Source organism: Siphateles boraxobius, unplaced genomic scaffold (genome assembly GCF_051911475.1).
Source record: "Siphateles boraxobius isolate OS27281-9 unplaced genomic scaffold, OSU_SipBor_1 57, whole genome shotgun sequence".
NCBI classification, from domain to species: domain Eukaryota; kingdom Metazoa; phylum Chordata; class Actinopteri; order Cypriniformes; family Leuciscidae; genus Siphateles; species Siphateles boraxobius.
In genome coordinates this window covers 1,214,281-1,233,898 of record NW_027509183.1, presented here as the reverse complement: position 1 = coordinate 1,233,898, position 19,618 = coordinate 1,214,281, and the positions used below count along the sequence as shown (strand labels likewise).

The 19,618-nt window shown below is 42.6% G+C and overlaps 1 protein-coding gene across 2 annotated transcripts in view; it reads right to left on the bottom strand.

The window, feature by feature from the left end:
* Window positions 1-19,306, bottom strand: part of LOC143715269 (somatomedin-B and thrombospondin type-1 domain-containing protein) — a 37,289-nt gene extending 17,983 nt beyond the window's left edge. Inside the window, exon 1 of one of the 2 annotated variants that reach the window (XM_077206940.1) lies at window positions 18,895-19,306. In XM_077206940.1, the coding sequence (XP_077063055.1) occupies window positions 18,895-19,123 (229 nt within the window). In that variant the 5' untranslated portion in view covers window positions 19,124-19,306. The remainder of the gene's footprint in view (window positions 1-18,894) is intronic. The other variant, XM_077206939.1, reaches the window with a different exon arrangement.
* Between the last annotated feature and the right edge of the window lie 312 nt (window positions 19,307-19,618).

Here is a 19,618-nt window from a genome sequence, read left to right as displayed (position 1 = left end):
TGTGTAAAAAGTGCCAGTGATGAGAGCAGCGTTTTACCCAAAGTTGAACATTTTTTAACTCTCGGTGACCAGTAAAAAAACACCGGGCGCTCAGCGCTTGAGCGTTAAATACACGCTCAGCACCTCGTTACGCTCATGGCGTTTAAAAAACGCGGCGCTCCCATTGAAAACAATTGGAATTATACGCAAGCTGCGTGAAAAAACGCTTTGGTGGACACACGGCCTTCAGTGTTCAGACATAGTTCCGTGTTTTTTTGTAAATACTGGAACCAAATGATTTTTGTGACATTCGGGTCCATTAACGGGTCTTGAACACCTGCGTTCTTCAGACACTCCATGTGTTTCCAGTAACACTTTACAATAAGGTTCCATTTGTTAACATTAGTGAAAAACATTAGTTTACATGAACCAACACTGAAAAATACTTCTAATGCATTCATTTCAAAATTCACTGATACAGTATTACAAGCAAAAGTTGTATCTATTACAGTCCCCTAGTGGTGAAAGTCCAGCTTTTAATGTTGCTTAATGTCTATGTGGTGTTTTTAATATATGTTGAGACAAACCATGTGCAAATTCACAAGTCGACAGTATTGCTGAGTATTTTCTCTTTAAAACTGCAGTGAACCAAAGACAGTCTCAAAAACACCGTTTGAAATCACTGGTGTTTCTGACGTCACAAACTACCTTGTAGCCGATTAGTTTAAGGGATAAAATTATTGACTGCAAGGGGACTTTAATATTATTTAATGGACCTGATCTAAAATTAACTCAATAAACAGTTGTATTTTTTAACTAGTGTTACCAAAGATTAATAAATACTGTAACAAATGTATATTGCCCGTTCATTGTTAATTAATGCTTTAGTTAATGAAACCTTATTGTAAAGTGTCACCAATCAACAAACCCAATGCAAAATGATGAGTGATTCCTGAACAAATTATTTTGTTCTTTCTTTTATTTATAAAGCACCTTTAACACAACTTCTGGTTGACCCAACGTGTTGCATAATACACAAAGTCAGACGAAATATAAAAACAATACAAACAATACAGTAGATAAGTTATACCTGGTTAAAAGCTATTGAAAATAACTGTTCCCTTTCAAGGGAACTTCGAGCTGCGTCAAACGCTGCGGGAACGCCCCTGCGTTGTGCGTCATGAAGCACGTATGGAATCAGCCCAATGGAGAGATGAAACGTCATAGGCGGGTGACGTCATCGACCAGGAAACTATAAAGCACCCCAAAAAACACAAGCGCATTAGCTTCTGTGCTTTCAGTCGCGCTACATGTGAATCTGTCCCTGTGTGATATTGTCTGTCTTACATACCCTGCACCACACAAACAATTTATCCCTATATATATATATATATTGAGAGATTATGGCGGACGAACAGCAGTTTAGAAAGTGTGTTCCTCCCTGCTCGCGTTATTTAACGAGCGGGGATACACATGATCTTTGTGTTGTTTGTTTGGGAGTTCAGCATGCCCAGTTTGCTCTCGAGGGAGCAAACTGTGAGCATTGCGAGCGTTTGCCGTTAAGGACGCTCCGCTCCCGCCGATCGCTCTTTGAGGAGAGCGGTTCGGTGCGCGCTCCCCGCGGTTCGGGTCCCGCTTCTGCCGAGGCAGAGCGGCGGCGCTTATCGTGGGGATCGCAGATGGATCTCACAGCGGGGTTTGAGACGGGCTCTGCCTTATCTCTCCCTTCACCTGTGAGATCCAGTGCCTCAGTCCCGGGTTCGGAAGCACGCGCTGCGGTTTCTTCCGCTCGGGCTGAGGCACCAATGCTGCAGCTATCCAGTTCTGAGGAACTTGATGTTGTTAGTGTTGAGGGAGATGTGGAGGATTCGCCACCCCACACTCCTGAGAGTGATGAGCTTATGGAGGTGTTAACAAGAGCTGTTGAAAAACTTAATATTGAATGGCCAGTGACTAGACAGGAGTCTGTTTCTAAATCAAAGTTGGATGAGAGATTTTTGCCGTCACGTGTGCAGCCTCCACGCCGGTGCCTGCCGTTTATCCATGATCTCCACACCGAGGTGTCGAAATCATGGAGAAAACCGGTGTCATATAGAGTGTTTAGTCCCCAGACTTCAACATACGCTAATATTATGGGAGCCAAGGCTCATGGTTATGGTGCTTTGCCTCGTGTGGAAGAGACGCTTGCGAGCCATCTCTCCCCCGAAGCAGCATCATCTTTTAAGGCACCGGCATTACCCACCAAGCCTTTAAGAAACACTTCGGCTTTGGTGGATAAAGCATATTCGGCAACAGGTCAGGCTGTGTCATGTCTGCATACTATGTCAATCTTGCAGGCATACCAGGCTGATCTGCTAAGGGACATGAGTGAGAGTGAGGAGGTCAGTACTGACGTAGTTCGCGAACTGCGTCAGGCTGCTGATTTATCCCTGCGTGCCACCAGAGAATCGGCCAAATTAATGGGTCGTTCTATGGCAGCTCTGGTGGCCGCAGAAAGACATTTGTGGTTAAATCAGACTAATATTAAAGAGAGAGAAAAAGCTTTTCTTTTAGATGCTCCTCTTTCTCCCATGGGGTTGTTTGGTGATGCTGTGAATTCAGTTATCGATAAATTCCAAGAAGAAAAGAAACAAACTGCAGCTTTTAAAAAGTTTCTTCCCCTTAAAGTTCATGTCCCTGGGGCTGCTGGGCGGGAGCAGCCCCGGCCGTCTTCGAGCTCATCACATAGAGCGCAGCAGAGGCAGAGTGTCGCGTCTCGTGCTCCCCCTGCTGGACAGTGGGCTCAGCCGCGACACTCTCAGCCGAAGCCTTCTCCCAGTAGAACTGATCTGAGGACAGTTATATTGGCTAAGAAGGCTTCGGCTAAGAAGAAGTCCTGACGCCAAGCCGTTCAGGATGCTGAGGGTGGTCCCCACCGAGGCGGAAAGGTGTTCACCTCTTTTTACGGTGCCCATTCCTCCTCGGTGCCCTCAGGGGCTCGTTCTGCCAACCCCGCCTTTATGCCGGGGCACAGACGATCCCAGCGAGCGCTTTCCCGAGGGACGCTCGCTCCCTCTGAGGAGGGTCTCAGAGCGGTCAGACCAGTTGTTCCCTGCCGGTGCGCCGTTACAGGGAAAAGCCTTCCAAAAATATCTCATTGGGTCCTGCAGACAGGAGGGGTTCTGCACACAGTGGTGGGCCCCGAGCAGGCTCTGGTATTGGAACAAGAGGTGAAAACGCTCCTTCAAAAAGAGGCTATAGAACGGGTTCCTCCTCCCAGTTTGGAGTCAGGTTATTACAGCCGATATTTCATCGTTCCAAAGAAGGATGGGGGGTTGCGTCCAATTTTTAGACCTGCGCATATTGAATCGCTCGGTAGGGAAGCTAAAATTCAAGATGCTCACTATCAAGCAGATCGTGTCTCAAATCAGGTCCGAGGACTGGTTTGTCACGATAGATCTGAAGGACGCATACTTCCATGTGTCCATCCTTCCGCAACACAGGAAGTTCCTGAGGTTCGCCTTCGGGGGCGAGGCGTACCAGTACAGGGTTCTTCCGTTTGGCCTAGCTTTATCTCCCCGCACTTTCACGAAATGCATGGATGCAGCACTAGTGCCTCTGAGGCTTCAGGGCATTCGTATTCTCAATTACATCGACGATTGGTTGATTTTAGCTCAGACCGAGCAGATGGCGGTTCGGCATCGAGATGTCGTCCTCGCTCATATCAGAAAGTTGGGGTTGAGGCTGAACGCAAAGAAAAGTGTATTATCTCCTTCCCAGAAGACCACTTTTCTGGGTGTCGTTTGGGATTCGGTATCGATGCGGGCGCGACTCTCTCCGACCCGCATCGCTTCGATTCTCTCAGCTGTGAAACAAGTGAAGCTAGGCCAGCTACTCACTGTCAAGCAGTTTCAGAGACTGTTGGGTCTGATGGCAGCAGCGTCCAACGTTATACCTTGCGGCCTGTTGTACATGAGACCGCTACAGTGGTGGCTCAGGACCAAGGGATTCTCCCCGAGGGGAAATCCGCTCCGCACGTTCAAAGTCACGCGGCGCTGCCTTCGTGCTCTGGTCATGTGGAGAGAAACTTGGTTCCTATCCAAAGGTCCTGTGCTGGGGGCTCTTTGTCGTCGCATAACGCTAACGACGGATGCTTCCCTCACAGGGTGGGGGGCGGTCATGAGTGGTCGCCCAGCCCAAGGTCTGTGGCAGGATCAGCATCTTTCGTGGCAAATAAATTGTCTAGAGATGTTGGCTGTGTTTCAGGCTCTGAAACACTTCCTAACAGACCTGAGAGGCCATCATGTGTTAGTTCAATCAGACAACACGTCGGTGGTCTCTTATATAAATCATCAGGGGGGCCTGCGGTCTCGCCGGCTTTACAAGTTGGCCCGTCAGATCCTCCTGTGGTCCCAAGGGAAGCTACTATCTCTGAGAGCAATGTATCTCCCTGGGTATTTGAATGTGGTAGCAGACTCCCTGTCGAGGCAGGGGCCGAGGCCAGGGGAATGGAGACTCCACCCCGAGGTGGTGGAGCTCCTTTGGTTGAGTTTCGGTCGCGCCGAGGTGGACCTATTCGCTTCCAAGGAGACCACTCATTGTCATCGGTGGTTCTCCATCACTCTTCCAGCCCCCCTGGGGTTGGATGCTATGGTGCAGCCGTGGCCGAGGTCACGTCTGTACGCCTTTCCCCCGATTGCTCTGTTACCAGGAGTTCTGGAGAGGGTCCGCCGGGACGGGGTCAGTCTACTACTAGTAGCCCCGTTCTGGCCGGCCCGAGTATGGTTTACGGACCTGATTTCTCTCCTGGACGGTTCTCCTTTGGAGCTCCCGGTCAGGAGGGATCTACTTCACCCCCGCCCAGAATTGTGGAAACTGTGGGCTTGGCCTCTGAGGGGGCCCAGCTCATAGACTCCGGTCTCTCAACCGAGGTTGTTGAGACCATTCTTAACTCCAGAGCTCCATCCACGAGGAAGCTTTATGCCTTGAAGTGGAAACTTTTCACTTCTTGGTGTGGAGAACACCTGCAGGACCCAGTTAACTGCCCAGTGGGTGCAGTGCTGGAATTCCTGCAGGAGCGCTTCTCCACAGGGTTATCCCCCTCCACACTAAAGGTGTATGTGGCGGCACTAGCTGCTTACCACGTCCCTTTCAGTGGAGTTTCTCTTGGGAGACACCCGCTTATAACTCGTTTCCTCCGTGGCACTTTGAGACTGAGGCCAGCAGTTCGTACGAGGGTGCCGACTTGGGATCTGGCCATTGTATTAGAAGGTCTTTCCCTAGCTCCTTTTGAACCTATCGAAGAAGTTCCCGAGAAGTTTCTCACTTTTAAGACTATCTTTTTGCTTGCTATCTCTTCACTAAAAAGAATCGGAGATTTGCAGGCTCTGTCGGTTTCACCCTCGTGCCTGGAATTTGCACCTGGCATGGTTAAAGCTTTTCTGCATCCTAGACCAGGTTACGTTCCTAAGGTTCCTACTAATATTGTTAGACCTACGGTTCTGCAGGCTTTCTGTCCTCCTCCATTTATGTCATCGGACCAGGAGAAACTTAATTCACTCTGCCCTGTTAGGGCATTAGACGCTTATGTCCACAGAGCTGCCCTGTGGAGGAAATCAGAACAACTTTTTGTATGTTTCGGGCCACCCAGGAAAGGGTGTCCGGCGTCTAAACAGAGAATGAGCAAGTGGGTGGTTGAGGCTATCTCACTTGCTTATGAGTCGGCTGGCCAGCCTTCACCTTTGGTTGTCCGAGCTCACTCTACCAGGAGTATGGCTCCTTCTAAAGCTCTTTTGTCGGGGGTTTCCCTGAGTGATGTTTGTGATGCGGCTGGATGGTCTTCACCGCATACTTTTATTAAGTTCTATGACCTAGACTTAAGCTCTACCCCTGGGGCACAGGTGCTCTCGTCCTCTGTGCGCTAGTCTCGAATGACGGTCATTTGGTCCTATGGCGACGTGGGTATTCGCGTTCCCGCAGCGTTTGACGCAACTCGAAGTTCCCTTGAAAGGGAACGTCTCGGTTACGTATGTAACCCTATTTCCCTGATAGGGAACGAGACGCTGCGTCGCTCCGCCATACTCCCGGCACTCCCGTTAGCGCTTCCTTCAAGCCTATCAGAAGCTAATGCGCTTGTGTTTTTGGGGTGCTTTATAGTTTCCTGGTCGATGACGTCACCCGCCTATGACGTTTCATCTCTCCATTGGGCTGATTCCATACGTGCTTCATGACGCACAACGCAGGGGCGTTCCCGCAGCGTTTGACGCAGCGTCTCGTTCCCTATCAGGGAACTAGGGTTACATACGTAACCGAGACGTTTTCCAAGAACTTTGGTTCCTTTTAAGGAATCAGTCTAAAAGAATCCGATTCATCAATGAACTAAAAAAATTACTGCCTAAAATGTGGAGGAAAATATTACAGAAATCTCTCAAATATTTGATTGCCACACAAAAATGTTGAAGCAAAACTGCCAGTGAAAAACAGCACAGTAGGAGTCAGCAATCGCACAATTTCATTGGTTGCACACAGGCTGTAAAGTGCCAAAGCAACACACCTGCGCACGCATTCACAGTCTTCATTAACGATAGACTCGTCAGGAGATGATGTGGGAGGACCGAGAGGAGCCAGAGGAGGAACATGTGTTTTTCCTCAAGATAAAAAGTGAAAAAGAGCAGATATACAGATCACTCAGTCAGGTAACACACAACATGTACACCAGCGTGTTCCTGTTCATTGTTCACACACGCTCTTATAGGTTATGCATTGACGTCACTTTCCCGCTGGATCATACACACACTCCCTCAGCCGGACTGAGTGGCAGAAGAGCTGCTGCGTGACTGGAGTTAATAGAGGAAACTGTGAAAACGTATGTAAAATAATTGATTATCAGTTTAAACTAAAGGTTGGACTCGATATAAAGTTCCTTACAACTTACCAAAGATCCAGTGATACATGGATATTGACATGCAGACAGAAATCGTGTTTCCTGACATTTATATGCGCCTGATTTCAACGCCGGGGAAAAACAAAGCAAATTTGCCTGTGAACGCTTTATATAAATACAATATAGGTGTAAATCCATGTGATTACTCATATCAATGTCATATATATCATCATATCGCCCAGCCCTAAAACTTGTATAGTTTTTTTGTCCGTGTTTATTTAAAAACATCCAATTATGCAGAATATACGATGGTAAATATTTAATTGATGAGTCGCAATACAATATAGGGTGTGATTTTACCCCTAAATTCAGCATATTGACACAAAATCATGACTGCAAATCCACCTTTCTCTGCCTGGATCCAGTTTTTTCTGTGAATCTCAGCGATCCATTTGTTTCTCTGTTCTATAGCTTTTGCAATCTGTAAAAATATGCCTCAGATTTCTTGTCAAATCTAGTTGTACAGTCAATCTCAAAGCTCTTTCCCGTTTTAAATGTGTTTTGTGTGTTTTTCACGGCATTCATGCTTAAAACACATTCTGCCGCTCAGTCTTTCTGTCACTCAGTGTGTGTGACCGCAGTCACTCCGGCCGACGGTGACGTCACACACACTATTCTCTCTCACAGCACTCGGGTGTTTACGAGGGCCACCAAACCCACGGCAGATATTCCTCAGCATTCCTCCAGTTTCAGGAATCTGTCACAGAGACAAAAAACTCTGTCCTGAGTCACATCAAACAGACCCATGTCAACACACTAACCTCACAGCAAAGACAGCGTAGTATAAGCCACATCTTTCACCATCCATCAGAGTAAAATCAGTGTTCAAAACTGATCTCACATGCAAACCGTGAAACCTTAATAATAATAATAATGAGGATTGAACGGCCCTTGAGGTGTATGATGTGACAGACTGCCTAAAAACCTCTTAATCGCATTAAAATAACAATAACTTACAGCCTCTCATGGCCTACTATAATAATACAAGAACATTATTATTGAAGAAAAAAATGTTAGTGAACAAACTTCCCTGTCTATTGCAACAAATTGCTTAATTGTGCATCCAATGAGTAACAGTGAATAACTGAGAGTTTTGTTGCTTGTAACTTGTTTTTTGATAGAATCATAAGTTGAAGTTTTAGTTGTCCTTCAGGCACATCCGCTTCCATCCATTAGATGCATTAATGAATTAATGAATCACGTGCATTAATTAATTTATCACGTTTAACATCTATAGCCATGTGTCCGGTGGATAGACGACTGGGGTTTGGGCAGAAATTATTTAATGCATTATAAAGAAGAAGCCTGAAAATAGCAATTTCTCCTCTTAATCTTTCATTTAAAATATTCACATAAATCTAACATTTAAAGTGCCCTGTGTTGTCATTCATTTTTCACATCATTTTATCCCTTAAAACTCATCTTTGATCACCAAAATGACATTTAAGCGTTTTTACTTGAAAAAATTCTTCATGCCTTAAAATAGCTTGAATGTAACTCTTTACACCCTTGCCTCATTTAGTATATGCGGTTCTATGAATATGCACATGAGCCCCGCCACCACTCAAGCTGCGTTCACACTACAAGCAACTTGTGGCTAGCGGTGTGGTTGCTAGTGGGCGTTCCCACTGCTGGTTGCCTAGTAATGTTTGTGAGTGACATTCACGGATGTTACTCCATGTTGTAAACAACAAATCCATTTTCTTGCCACTACAATCAAACATTTGGTAGGAAAAGTCTAAATATAAATGGAATAATGCATAATATTAAAGATGAACGAGAAACAGCGAGTGCTCTTTGCCATAGCGGCTATTTAACTGCAGCAAACGGGTAAGTCAGCACGGCGAGTACCACTGTATGTCCACTAAGACATATCATAAATTATAGGACAGTTTCTGACTGCTAAAATGAGCTTCTGAAGAGTCGGTCCCGAAAGTCGCTCTTCATTTGCATTTAGTTAAACAGATCTCAACTTTGTCACATCGCTGGACGCCCCATCCAGTCGCCAACGTGTCGTTGCTCGTGTCGCCGGAAATAGCATGTATCGTGTCACTTTGTCGTTTGCAGTGTGAATGCTCACAGCACTCAGAGATCCACTCGTTGACGATCACACGTTGATCTGATTGGTTACAAGGTAGTTTGTGACGTCAGAAACACCAGCGATTTCAAACCGTGTTTTTGAGACTGTCTTTGGTTCACTGCAGTTTTAAGGAGAAAATACTCAGCAATGCTGTCGGCTTATGAATTTACACATTCTTTGTCTTAAAGCATATTAAAAACACCATATAGACATAAAACAACATTAAAAGCTGGATTTTCACCACACGTGGAAAGAAAAAACACCTGATAATACAGTAATGATGTGTGACAAAAGGTTGGAATGGAATGGAATGGAATGGCTGTAAGATAATACTTTAATTGTTGGAATACTCATTTCCACTATCTGAGCAATAATAAGGAGTTTAAATAAACGGGAGATGTCTATATTGGCCCCACATGCACTGAGGAGGATAGTTTGATTCGCCAAAAAAACTATAAGGATCAAAGTTGGACTATTGCAGATGCTAGTCAGAAAGTCTCCAAAATTGTGATAAGACCTCACCTATATAGACACAATCTGTTCAGGAAGGTTGCAATAAAAAGCCTTTAGTGAAATCAAACAGCATTTCACACACCTACAGTTTTCCAGGTGTTACTGGAACTGGGTTTGATGGTCAGATGAGACCAAAAAAAAAAGCTTTTTGTAAAACACCAGAGCTTGTTTGGCATAGACTAAAACATAGCCATGTAGAAAGGTACCTCATCCCCACTGTAAAGTATGGAGCTGGATTTTTAATGCCGTTTTAATTCTTCCAAAGACCCTGGACAACTTGTTAAGATACACGGTCACGGCATCATAAACTCCATAAAGCACCAGTAGATCTTAATTCAACAACTGACTGACCCAGTCAGGAAGCTTAAACTGGGCCGTGGTTGGATCTTCCAGTATTGCAATGATCCAAAGCACATCTCAAAATAAACATCAGAATAGTTTTCTGAGCACAGAAAGAAAGGTTTCGCCATGGACACAGCATTCCCCGACTCAAACACCATCAAAACCCTGTGGGGAGGTTGCACAAATTGTTTTAGACATGTAATTCACACGTTTAGTGTATTTTTGGATAATCCAACTCATTTAATCGTTTTCTTGCTTTTTTGCTTTTGATAGACTCAAATAAAGGTTAATACTGTTAATAGCAAATGCGTGATAAGTCTGCCATCAATGCTAGACATTATGAAACACTTGGTGCAGTTCTCTAGCAGAAAACTACTGTCAGACAATATATAATGTGAGCCAGTCCTGACTAAAACCAAACCCTCCAGAACACACTCATTGTGCTGTAAATGACCCACAGCCTTGAACAACAGAAGTCAGATAACAGCCAAGACTGGGAAAAATGACTGGGAACATCAAGAGCAGCTTATTAGATGAAACCTGCTCCAGGCTCAAGAGAGAGAAAGGGGAAGAAATGGGTTTCTTTATACCGCCATTCCTGCTTTTCCTCTCTATTTCTGTCTCAAAACTGTGTGTTTGTTCGCTCCATGTGGCTGATGTGACTTCCTTCTTCATGAAAAACACACTGCTGCATTTTCAAACACACACTTTATAATACAATATTATATTTTACTAGGTAGCCTAAATATTTCTTCTTTTTTACTATGTGATAGGGGTGGGAATCTCTAGGCACCTCACGATTCGATTCGATTACGATTCAGAGGCCTGCGATTCGATTCTAAAGCGATTATCTGAATCTTTTGTGTGTGTGTGAATATAAATACTTTGCTTTAAAAGTACAAAGTATAGAGAATGAATCAACATTATCTGTGATCGATTCGCGTTTGGGTAGCATTTTTCGACAAGGCAGCAGAAATCGTCTGAACACCGGTAAAGCCCAGAGCCATAGAGAGAAACGGCTCTGGTACAGCCGAGTGTTTTTCCTCCTCTGGGTGGAAACGTGTCATATGGCTTCTCATATTTGTCGTGTTGCCGAAATATTTTAGTTTTATTCTACAAAGCTTACAACTAGTGTGGCTCTTGTCCAGCTCCTTTCCCCCTTCAACTTCATAGAAGCCAAAATATTTCCACACGTCAGCTTTTAACGAGGAGGGTGTTTGGATTTCGCGCTCAGCCATCGCGTCTCTGTTATGTGCACACGCCACAGACAGACGGTCCGGGCACTGCGCTTCCGCGCTTCAGAGTTCCATCTTTTGCGTTCCGTCAATATTATGTCATTATCATTTTTTTTTTTTTTTGAAAATCGATTTTTGACATTTTTGAATCGATTCAGAATCGTCCACGTCCGCATCGCGATGCATCTAAGAATCGATTTTTTCACCCACCCCTACTATGTGATGTTGTATTATTATATTGTTGCATTTGTTTACATTGTTATATTGGTCCAAAATCAGTGTGAGAAACATTCTTTAAATATTTTTAATGAGACTTAACGGTTTTAATTCTTACATTAAAGATTTTGAATGATCTTGGCATCAATGGCTGTGTGGTTGATTGATATAAATTATTTATAGAAAATAAAACTGATATGAATTATTACCATTTAAGCCATTTCTGAGCAAATGCACGAATATCAAGATATATTAAATGTGAAATAAAAAAAATACTAAGCTATGATTGTTTAGCAACAGCCCATACACACATATAAATCCGCTTAAGGGTTCAGAGAGCTGTTTTTATTTTCGAAAATATTTTGCATATTTGTTTTCCTCAGCTATATATATCAAGTCTACTGCTGAAACACACACATATGGCAGTAATCATGAGTAAGGGAGTGTATGTCTGAATGAGTCAGATCAAGCTGTTATTTGGAGACATATACAAACCAAAACCAACCGAATCCCTGCAGTCCAGTCCAATATTACTCATAATAAAAACAATGACCGATCACAAAGACAACAGCACACTTGCCAACAACATCCGGCTTGGACAGAGAATCAGAAGAATAGATAAGTGAACTGTTGGCTTTATTTGAGCTCTCTGAAACGAAACAAGGGATGAAGTGTGCGCATCTTCAGAAGTATAAGTTTTAACCTCTTAACGCTCTTTTTATTGCATTTTTTCCTATCACATATGTTACTAATCTAATCATCATAAATTAGGTATAATTTGAAAGCTTAGAAACTAAAAATTCATACTGTGAAATCCGTTTTGAAATCGGACGTTGCTTTAACATGGAAACGGTACTTTAACCCTCTGGTGCCCAGGGGTGTGAAGTAACGAATTACAAATACTCACGTTACTGTAATTAAGTAGTTTTTTTCAGAAATTGTACTTTTTTGAGTAGTTTAAAAATTGTGTAATTTTACTTTTACTTGAGTACATTTTAAGTGATGTATCGGTACTTTTTCTCCGCTATTTTCCTTCTGTTTGTGGTCGTTACTCGTTACATGCTTGTTTTAATTTTATTTTATTTTTATCCATCAACGTGATTGGATCGAGTAATCGGTCTCGTGACTGTCATCAAATCAAATTAAGCATAGAAAACTTGAACCGCCTCTTCCTGCTGTTACTCGTGACTGCTGTGGAAGTGCATTCTTCAAGCATCAATTCAATATGCTAAGGCACATTTCAAATTTCTGCTTAATGTGATATTTATATAGGCTGGCCTGTCTACAGGGCCTAACATTTGGTTTGAGGTTGGGTGTACGAGGTTAGGTGACGAGTTCATAATGCGGTGAATTCCCGCTCCCTTTTACTTGTCAATCACATTACAGAGAGACGCGCGTCACGATCTGTGCACTGCCGCGTCTCGCGCTCGCCATGCCGCCAGATTCAGAATCAGTGCACTCTATAAACCATGGCGTTAACTTGAACTGCATTTCTGTAAGTACGTGACTACAGCTCGTTAATAAACAACGGTTTTTGATTTAATCCATTATACAATCCATCTTTATTTGGCAAGTGCACTTGCGCAAAAACATTTTTCATGTTGAACTTTTGTTTTTTTGTGTGTGGATGCTGCTGATAAAACAGCTTCGCCGAGACTACAAAGAGACATGCATTTGTGTGTGTGTGTGTGTGTGTGTGTGTGTGTGTGTGTGTGTGTGTGTGTGTGTGTGTTTGTGTGTGTGTGTTTGTTTGTTTCTTTTGTAAAAGTTTCCTGGATATAACTTCCTTATTTAATGCACAATTTTCCTTACAAATTATATTATCAGCATTACAATGCGAGTAAATGTAGCCGTGTAAAATGTAAGGGATGATGCCACCCTTCTAAAACAATGTGCATTTACGTTTAAATTGTAACATATTTAATAGCATGGATTTAAAGTGTGTAATTAGTGTTAGCTCACTATCTTAGCCTTTTTCAGTGCATTAGGTAATCTGATAATATTAGTGATTCTCATTTATCAAAACACTAACATTGGTACCGTTTTGGAGAGAAATTGGGTATTTTTTAATCTCTCTATTTAACCCATCTCATGGTGTGTGATGCTGAACTATCATATAGGTTTCTAAAGGTTTTTGAATTCTTTGCACAGTTATGAATATTGATATTTTATGTGCAACAATAGCATGCTCAGGCCCAGTGGCTTTTCGCCTAATTTTAAATGCTTTTTTCCCCCAAATAATATGATTTAAATGGTGATGAGTGTACTGATTTGATGCATTTTAAAAAGATGGATGATAGATATTCTTCAATCTTTCTGACAAAGAACAAAATATAATGTGTGTAGCAATGTTCAGGGAAGAAGGAGGCGGGAACCGGCGAACAATCAAAATAAACTTTATTTAAAATAAAACAAACAAACTAAAATACCGCCAGCAGCCCCTCGTGGACGACTGCTGGCTTACCCAAACTAAAACATAACGGCCAGCAGCCCCTCGCGGACGACTGCTGGCTAAAATAAAACACAAATACAAAAACACAACTAAAATCAGGCCTGTTCCTCTCTCCATCATCAACGTCGTCGCTCCTCCTTTATGCTTCCGCTCCTCCGTGAGAGATGCGAGACCGGTGTGCTCACAGGTGTTGCTCATTATCAATCGCACCACCGGCCTCGCGCCATTCTCTCACGTCCCTCGGCCGTCCTGTTCGCCACATACCCCCATCGCCCCTCACAGGCCGGGGGGTACCCACGAGCCTGTGCCTACTCCCCCCCCGGCGGCGGCGATCCCTGGGGGGTATGGACCGACAAGCCGAGGGAAATGGAGACGGAAGCATGAGGAGCGACAGATCGAGAGAGGGGAGAGAGGAAAAAAAAAAAAAAAATGGTCCGGTCCCCACAACGCGCTGCCATCTGGTCCCCCACCAGCTGGGCGATCTCCTCCGCGGTGCCTGGCGGTGACGCTGGATGGCCCTCGGTGGACGGTTCGACGCTCCTCCGCCGCCCGGTGGACGGCGACGGCTCCTCGGGTGCCTTGGGCAGACGGTAGGAGTCCCCCGCTCCCTGCACCTCCCCTTCTCTGGTGGACGGCAGCAGGCTCCGGCCCACGGCGAGCGGCGGCGACTCCTCCTCTCCCTCCCGGATGGCAGCCGCCCCTCCAATACACAGGCGGCCGGCAGCGAGCTCGACCGTCCAACCGGCAACTCTCTCCAGCGCACCGCCTCGAGCGTCCATGGCCGCGAGTCCCCCGCTCCCTGCTCCTCCCCTTCTGGCGGATGGCAGCAGGCTCCGGCCCACGGCGAGCGGCGGCGACTCGCGCACCATGCTCGATGACACCGCGGATTCCCCACAGCGGCGAGGACTCTCTGACAGCGCGTTCCTCCCTCTTCCCGGGTTCCGGCACCAGTGTAGCAATGTTCAGGGAAGAAGGAGGCGGGAACCGGCGAACAATCAAAATAAACTTTATTTAAAATAAAACAAACAAACTAAAATACCGCCAGCAGCCCCTCGTGGACGACTGCTGGCTTACCCAAACTAAAACATAACGGCCAGCAGCCCCTCGCGGACGACTGCTGGCTAAAATAAAACACAAATACAAAAACACAACTAAAATCAGGCCTGTTCCTCTCTCCATCATCAACGTCGTCGCTCCTCCTTTATGCTTCCGCTCCTCCGTGAGAGATGCGAGACCGGTGTGCTCACAGGTGCTGCTCATTATCAATCGCACCACCGGCCTCGCGCCATTCTCTCACGTCCCTCGGCCGTCCTGTTCGCCACAATGTGAATTACAGTATGTGCAATTTTTTTTAATTTATAAATTGTAGTGCACAGTGTTTATTATAAGGGGTAGAATCCGCAGCTCAGTACTCACTACTCATGAGTACTTTTAAATAAGCTACTTTTTTACTCTTACTCAAGTAGTTTTTTGGACAAGTACTTTTTACTCTACTCACACTACATTTTTTGGAATGTCATGGTACTTTTACTTGAGTATGTCTTTTCAGTACTCTTTCCACCACTGCTGGTGCCCTTCGCATGGCAGTCTGAAATGATCAAATTTAAATTAAATTAATGTACTATATTAGTTCAATAATGCTTTTTATTTAATATTTTGTATTTTATATAAATACATTTAGGTACTAAATTATAATTATGGAATAGTTGTGATCCATTTACTACCTGTTCGGGTTAGGTTATTACTGAAGAGAAAAACACACTGACAGTTAAAGTTATATAAAGTTTAATTAAGTTTATTATTATGAAGAATTTATAAAAATACCATTTTAAATTTTTATATTTTCAAAAACATGTTTTTCTCTAAAACTATGAGAAAATCAAAGCTATAAATCTAAACAAGCTGTGTTCCAAATTTGAGGTTGATATCTCAAAAAATGAGCTTTCAGTAAGATTTTGTTAATCTTTAAACTGTCCCTATTATGGATTTTTTTAAATGACCTTTCATGTAGAGTGTAACAGCTCTAAGTGAATGAAAACATCCTGCAAAGTTTTAAAGTGCAAATCTGAAAGTGCACCGTATATAAAGTTATTGTCTTTCAAACGTAAGAGTCGACTCTGAGCCCGGAAAGGAGGGATTTAGAGAGATTGATTTATCTGACGAGTCGTTTGAGAAACATTGAAAATGTGGTGATGTGCAAATGTATATGTGACCCTGGATCACAAAATCAGTCACAAGTCGCACGGGTATACTTATGGCAATAGCCAACAACAGATAGTATGGGTCAAAATTATCGATTTTTCTTTTATAACAAAAATCTTTAAGATATTAAAGGGATAGTTCACCCAAAAATGTAAATTCTGTCAGTAATTACTCTCCCTCATGTTGTTCAACCCCTTAAGACCTTCGTTCATCTTCGAAACACGAATTAAGATATTTTTGATTAAATCTGAGAGCTGGATCACTCCTCCATAGGCTTCTAAGGGATTGAAACTTGTTCCCCGAAAAGTTATTAAAGACATCGTTAAAATAGTCCAAGTGACTACAGTGGCTCAATCTTACGTTTATCAAGCGACGAGAATACTTTTTGTGCGCAAAAACAAACAAAAATAACGACTTTATTTCAACTATTCATTTCCTTCTCTGTGGGCCTCGAGTGAGTTAGCGTAGTGATATTGCGTAGTGCAACGTCACACGTAGGCTCACTATTGGCCGACGCTGGTCATGTGTGTGATGCGTGTGACGTACAACACAGAAGCGCTGCGCTGTTACACTAGTGAACTCACTCGAGGCCCACAGAGAAGGAAATCAATAGTTGAAATAAAGTCGTTATTTTGGGGGGGGTTTGCGCACAAAAAGTATTCTCAGAATTTTAATTTTTGGGTGAACTATCCCTTTAAGTAAAGATCATGTTCCATGAAGATATTTTGTAAATTTCCTACCGTAAATGTATAAAATATTTATTTTTGGGAGTGAATGCAGCACAATCGCGAACATAAATGGACAAATTTAAAGGAGATTTTCTCAATGTTTCGATTTTTTTGCACCCTCAGATTTCAGATTTTCAAATAGTTGTATCTCGGTCAAATATGATCCTATCCTAACAAACCATATATCAATGGAAAGCTTATTTATTGAGCTAATTCGGAGTATTTATGTATTAAAATGTATTTTAAAAAATTGACCCATGTGACTGGTTTTGTGGTCCAGGGTCACATATTATGAGGAAATGAAGCGAAAATGAAATGAAATGAAAATGAAAAAAAGTTTATTTGACCTTTGATGCATGTAAACCTGTTGTAGGAGACTCCAAAACAACATTAGGAAACCTTAAAATAGCATAATAGGGGCACTTTAAAAAGAGACCAAATGTATGCTAAGGAGTTAAATTTAATTTCAAAACAAACTTTTTTTGTGCAATATTTTGCTTGTAAATGGTTTGTGCATCTTACTTTTCAATGAATTCACACTCGCTTTGATGTGTTCTTATCTAATGCAATAACATTCAGACATTTATAAGTGTAAGTGAAGTGTTTTTGGGTCAAATCCTGTTGGACGTTGTGCTTTGCTCTCAGACGTTTTAAAGTCTCAGTGACTCAGTTTTACAGCATAAACACAGACGATTGAGCAACTCTGAACTCCTGAGAAGCCCAACAAGACCTCCTACAAAGTCAAAACAGAGAGATAAAAGCCGCTCGTCTTTACATTGCTTTGCCTTATATAGAGCAGAATGCCATGGGCTGATGGGATGTAGTGTTTATATACATACATACGGTGTATTTGAAGCTCTTTCTGAGTTCTGTTGCTGCAGTTGAAGCAGATGAGAGACAGACAGATAATGATGGCCCACAGGTTCACCAACACACATACTTCACTCATCACGTCACACCATTTACTCTGAGAAACCAGCTGTTTCTGAACCGCTGATTTCTGTCAGTGCTCCATCAACCACAATCCCTTGTCTCGCTCTCAAAGTCTCAAAAAAGCCAAATTTGAGAACATGCTTTGAAAAAAATGATGACAGTATTACGATTTTTAGTTGAATTATTCAATAGCAACTTCTGTCGTCATTTATTCACCTTCATGTAGTTTAAAATATCTTTTTAGTCCTGTCAAATGCAAACGGAGATGCTTAGCAGAATATCTAAGCGGTTCATAAAACACTTATTAATGTGATTAGTGCACTATATTCCCAATTTTCTGAAGTCATATGATGCTTTGTGTGAGGAACTTACCCACTGAAAATCATAATACAAGTGAAAATGTTTTTGTTTGCATACAGCTGGAAGTGCAGTGCACTGAACACAGAAAAACATTTACTGTAAATAATTACTTCAGAATATTTGGAATACAGCGCACAAGTCAAATGGACGAGTGTTATGATTCTTTTTTATTTTTCAGCTTCATTTTTTTTGTTCTACCGCAGGGTTTCCCAAAACTTGATGAAAAGCTAATAATTAATTAAATCATAAAAATATAAAATCGAAATAAACTTTTGTAGATAATAATAACACCTAATAAACAAAATAAATAGCATGTCACGTGACGATTAACAGACGCGAATGTGACGTTAAATTATTGAAATATTAACTCAAAATCTCAGGGGGTGTTTCATGTCAAAGGGGTTCGGAGTTTATTTTTTTTAAAATCTTTATAATTTTATATAGTTTATAAAGTTATAATTTTTTATATGCTTTATTTGAACATTCAGTTGACAGCGTGAAACAACAAAATTAGAAAACAACAATAAATATTAAGAATAACAGTAATATAAAGAATAGTAAAAAAAATTACCAACACCACAGCACAAAATTAAAATTAGACAGTAAAATAAACGAGAATGGAAAGAAAGAAGAGAACCTCTTTGGGTTAAGAGAGGATGAAATTGTAATCAAGTAATATTTTATCTCGTTTAAGAAAACCAAAAAAAAAAAAGATTTATTATAAAGCAGGCATTTGAATCCGCTTTTAAAAAATCCAAAAATACCAGTTTTGGGATTCGTTGAGAAACTTTGCAATATATTGCTTGAGATAAACCAACTAAGTTAACTTAAAGTTATAATTCGCGCACGTCGATCACCGCGGCGTGACGTCACGCGAAGCAGGTTAACGGTGTTTAATAACGGCTCATGTTGACGGTGTTTAACAGACTCACCTGAGATGTGACACACGGTTTGATAATCATCACAGCAGTCTCCGCTCCTCTTGCAGTACGTGTCGCAGTAACACACGGTTCTCCTCGCACTCTTCTCCACACACTCGTTATTCCGTCCCGGACAGCATCTCGGTGTCGGTCTGTCCGCGCATCCCGCCTCACACACTCCGGACACACACATGACCAGCACAAACACCGCACAAACACGAGCTCCCATCATTATCATCATCACGACGCCTCAGAAAACGTATTCGGGTTTCGCTCTGACACAAAAGATGCCGCTTACAATAACTTTCTCACGAATCTGCGCACTTTCAGAAGAACAGAATGAGCGTCGCGAGTCCAGTCAGCAGAAGTTCATCTGTGCTGAAGGTGCGCGCGCGCTGAGTGACTGGCGCGCGTCTCGCGCAGCGCCGCCTGCAGGACGGGCACGCAATTACACACAACAACATAGTGTCTAAACCATAGACTGTAAAAAAAAAAACATACAGAGGCCTATAATAGATCATTAAAAATGTAAAATGTTGGATTAGAAAGATGAATCCACAGACGTCTATGGTCTAAACCCTTATAGAGGCCTTCAATAGATTATCAAAATTTAAATTGTTGGATTGGAAAGATGAATTCACTTCTGGGTATTTTTTACATCCTGAATATCTGTTTCTGCTAAACAATGCTAAATTCTACATTTACTAATACATTATTAAAATCAAAGGTTGTATTT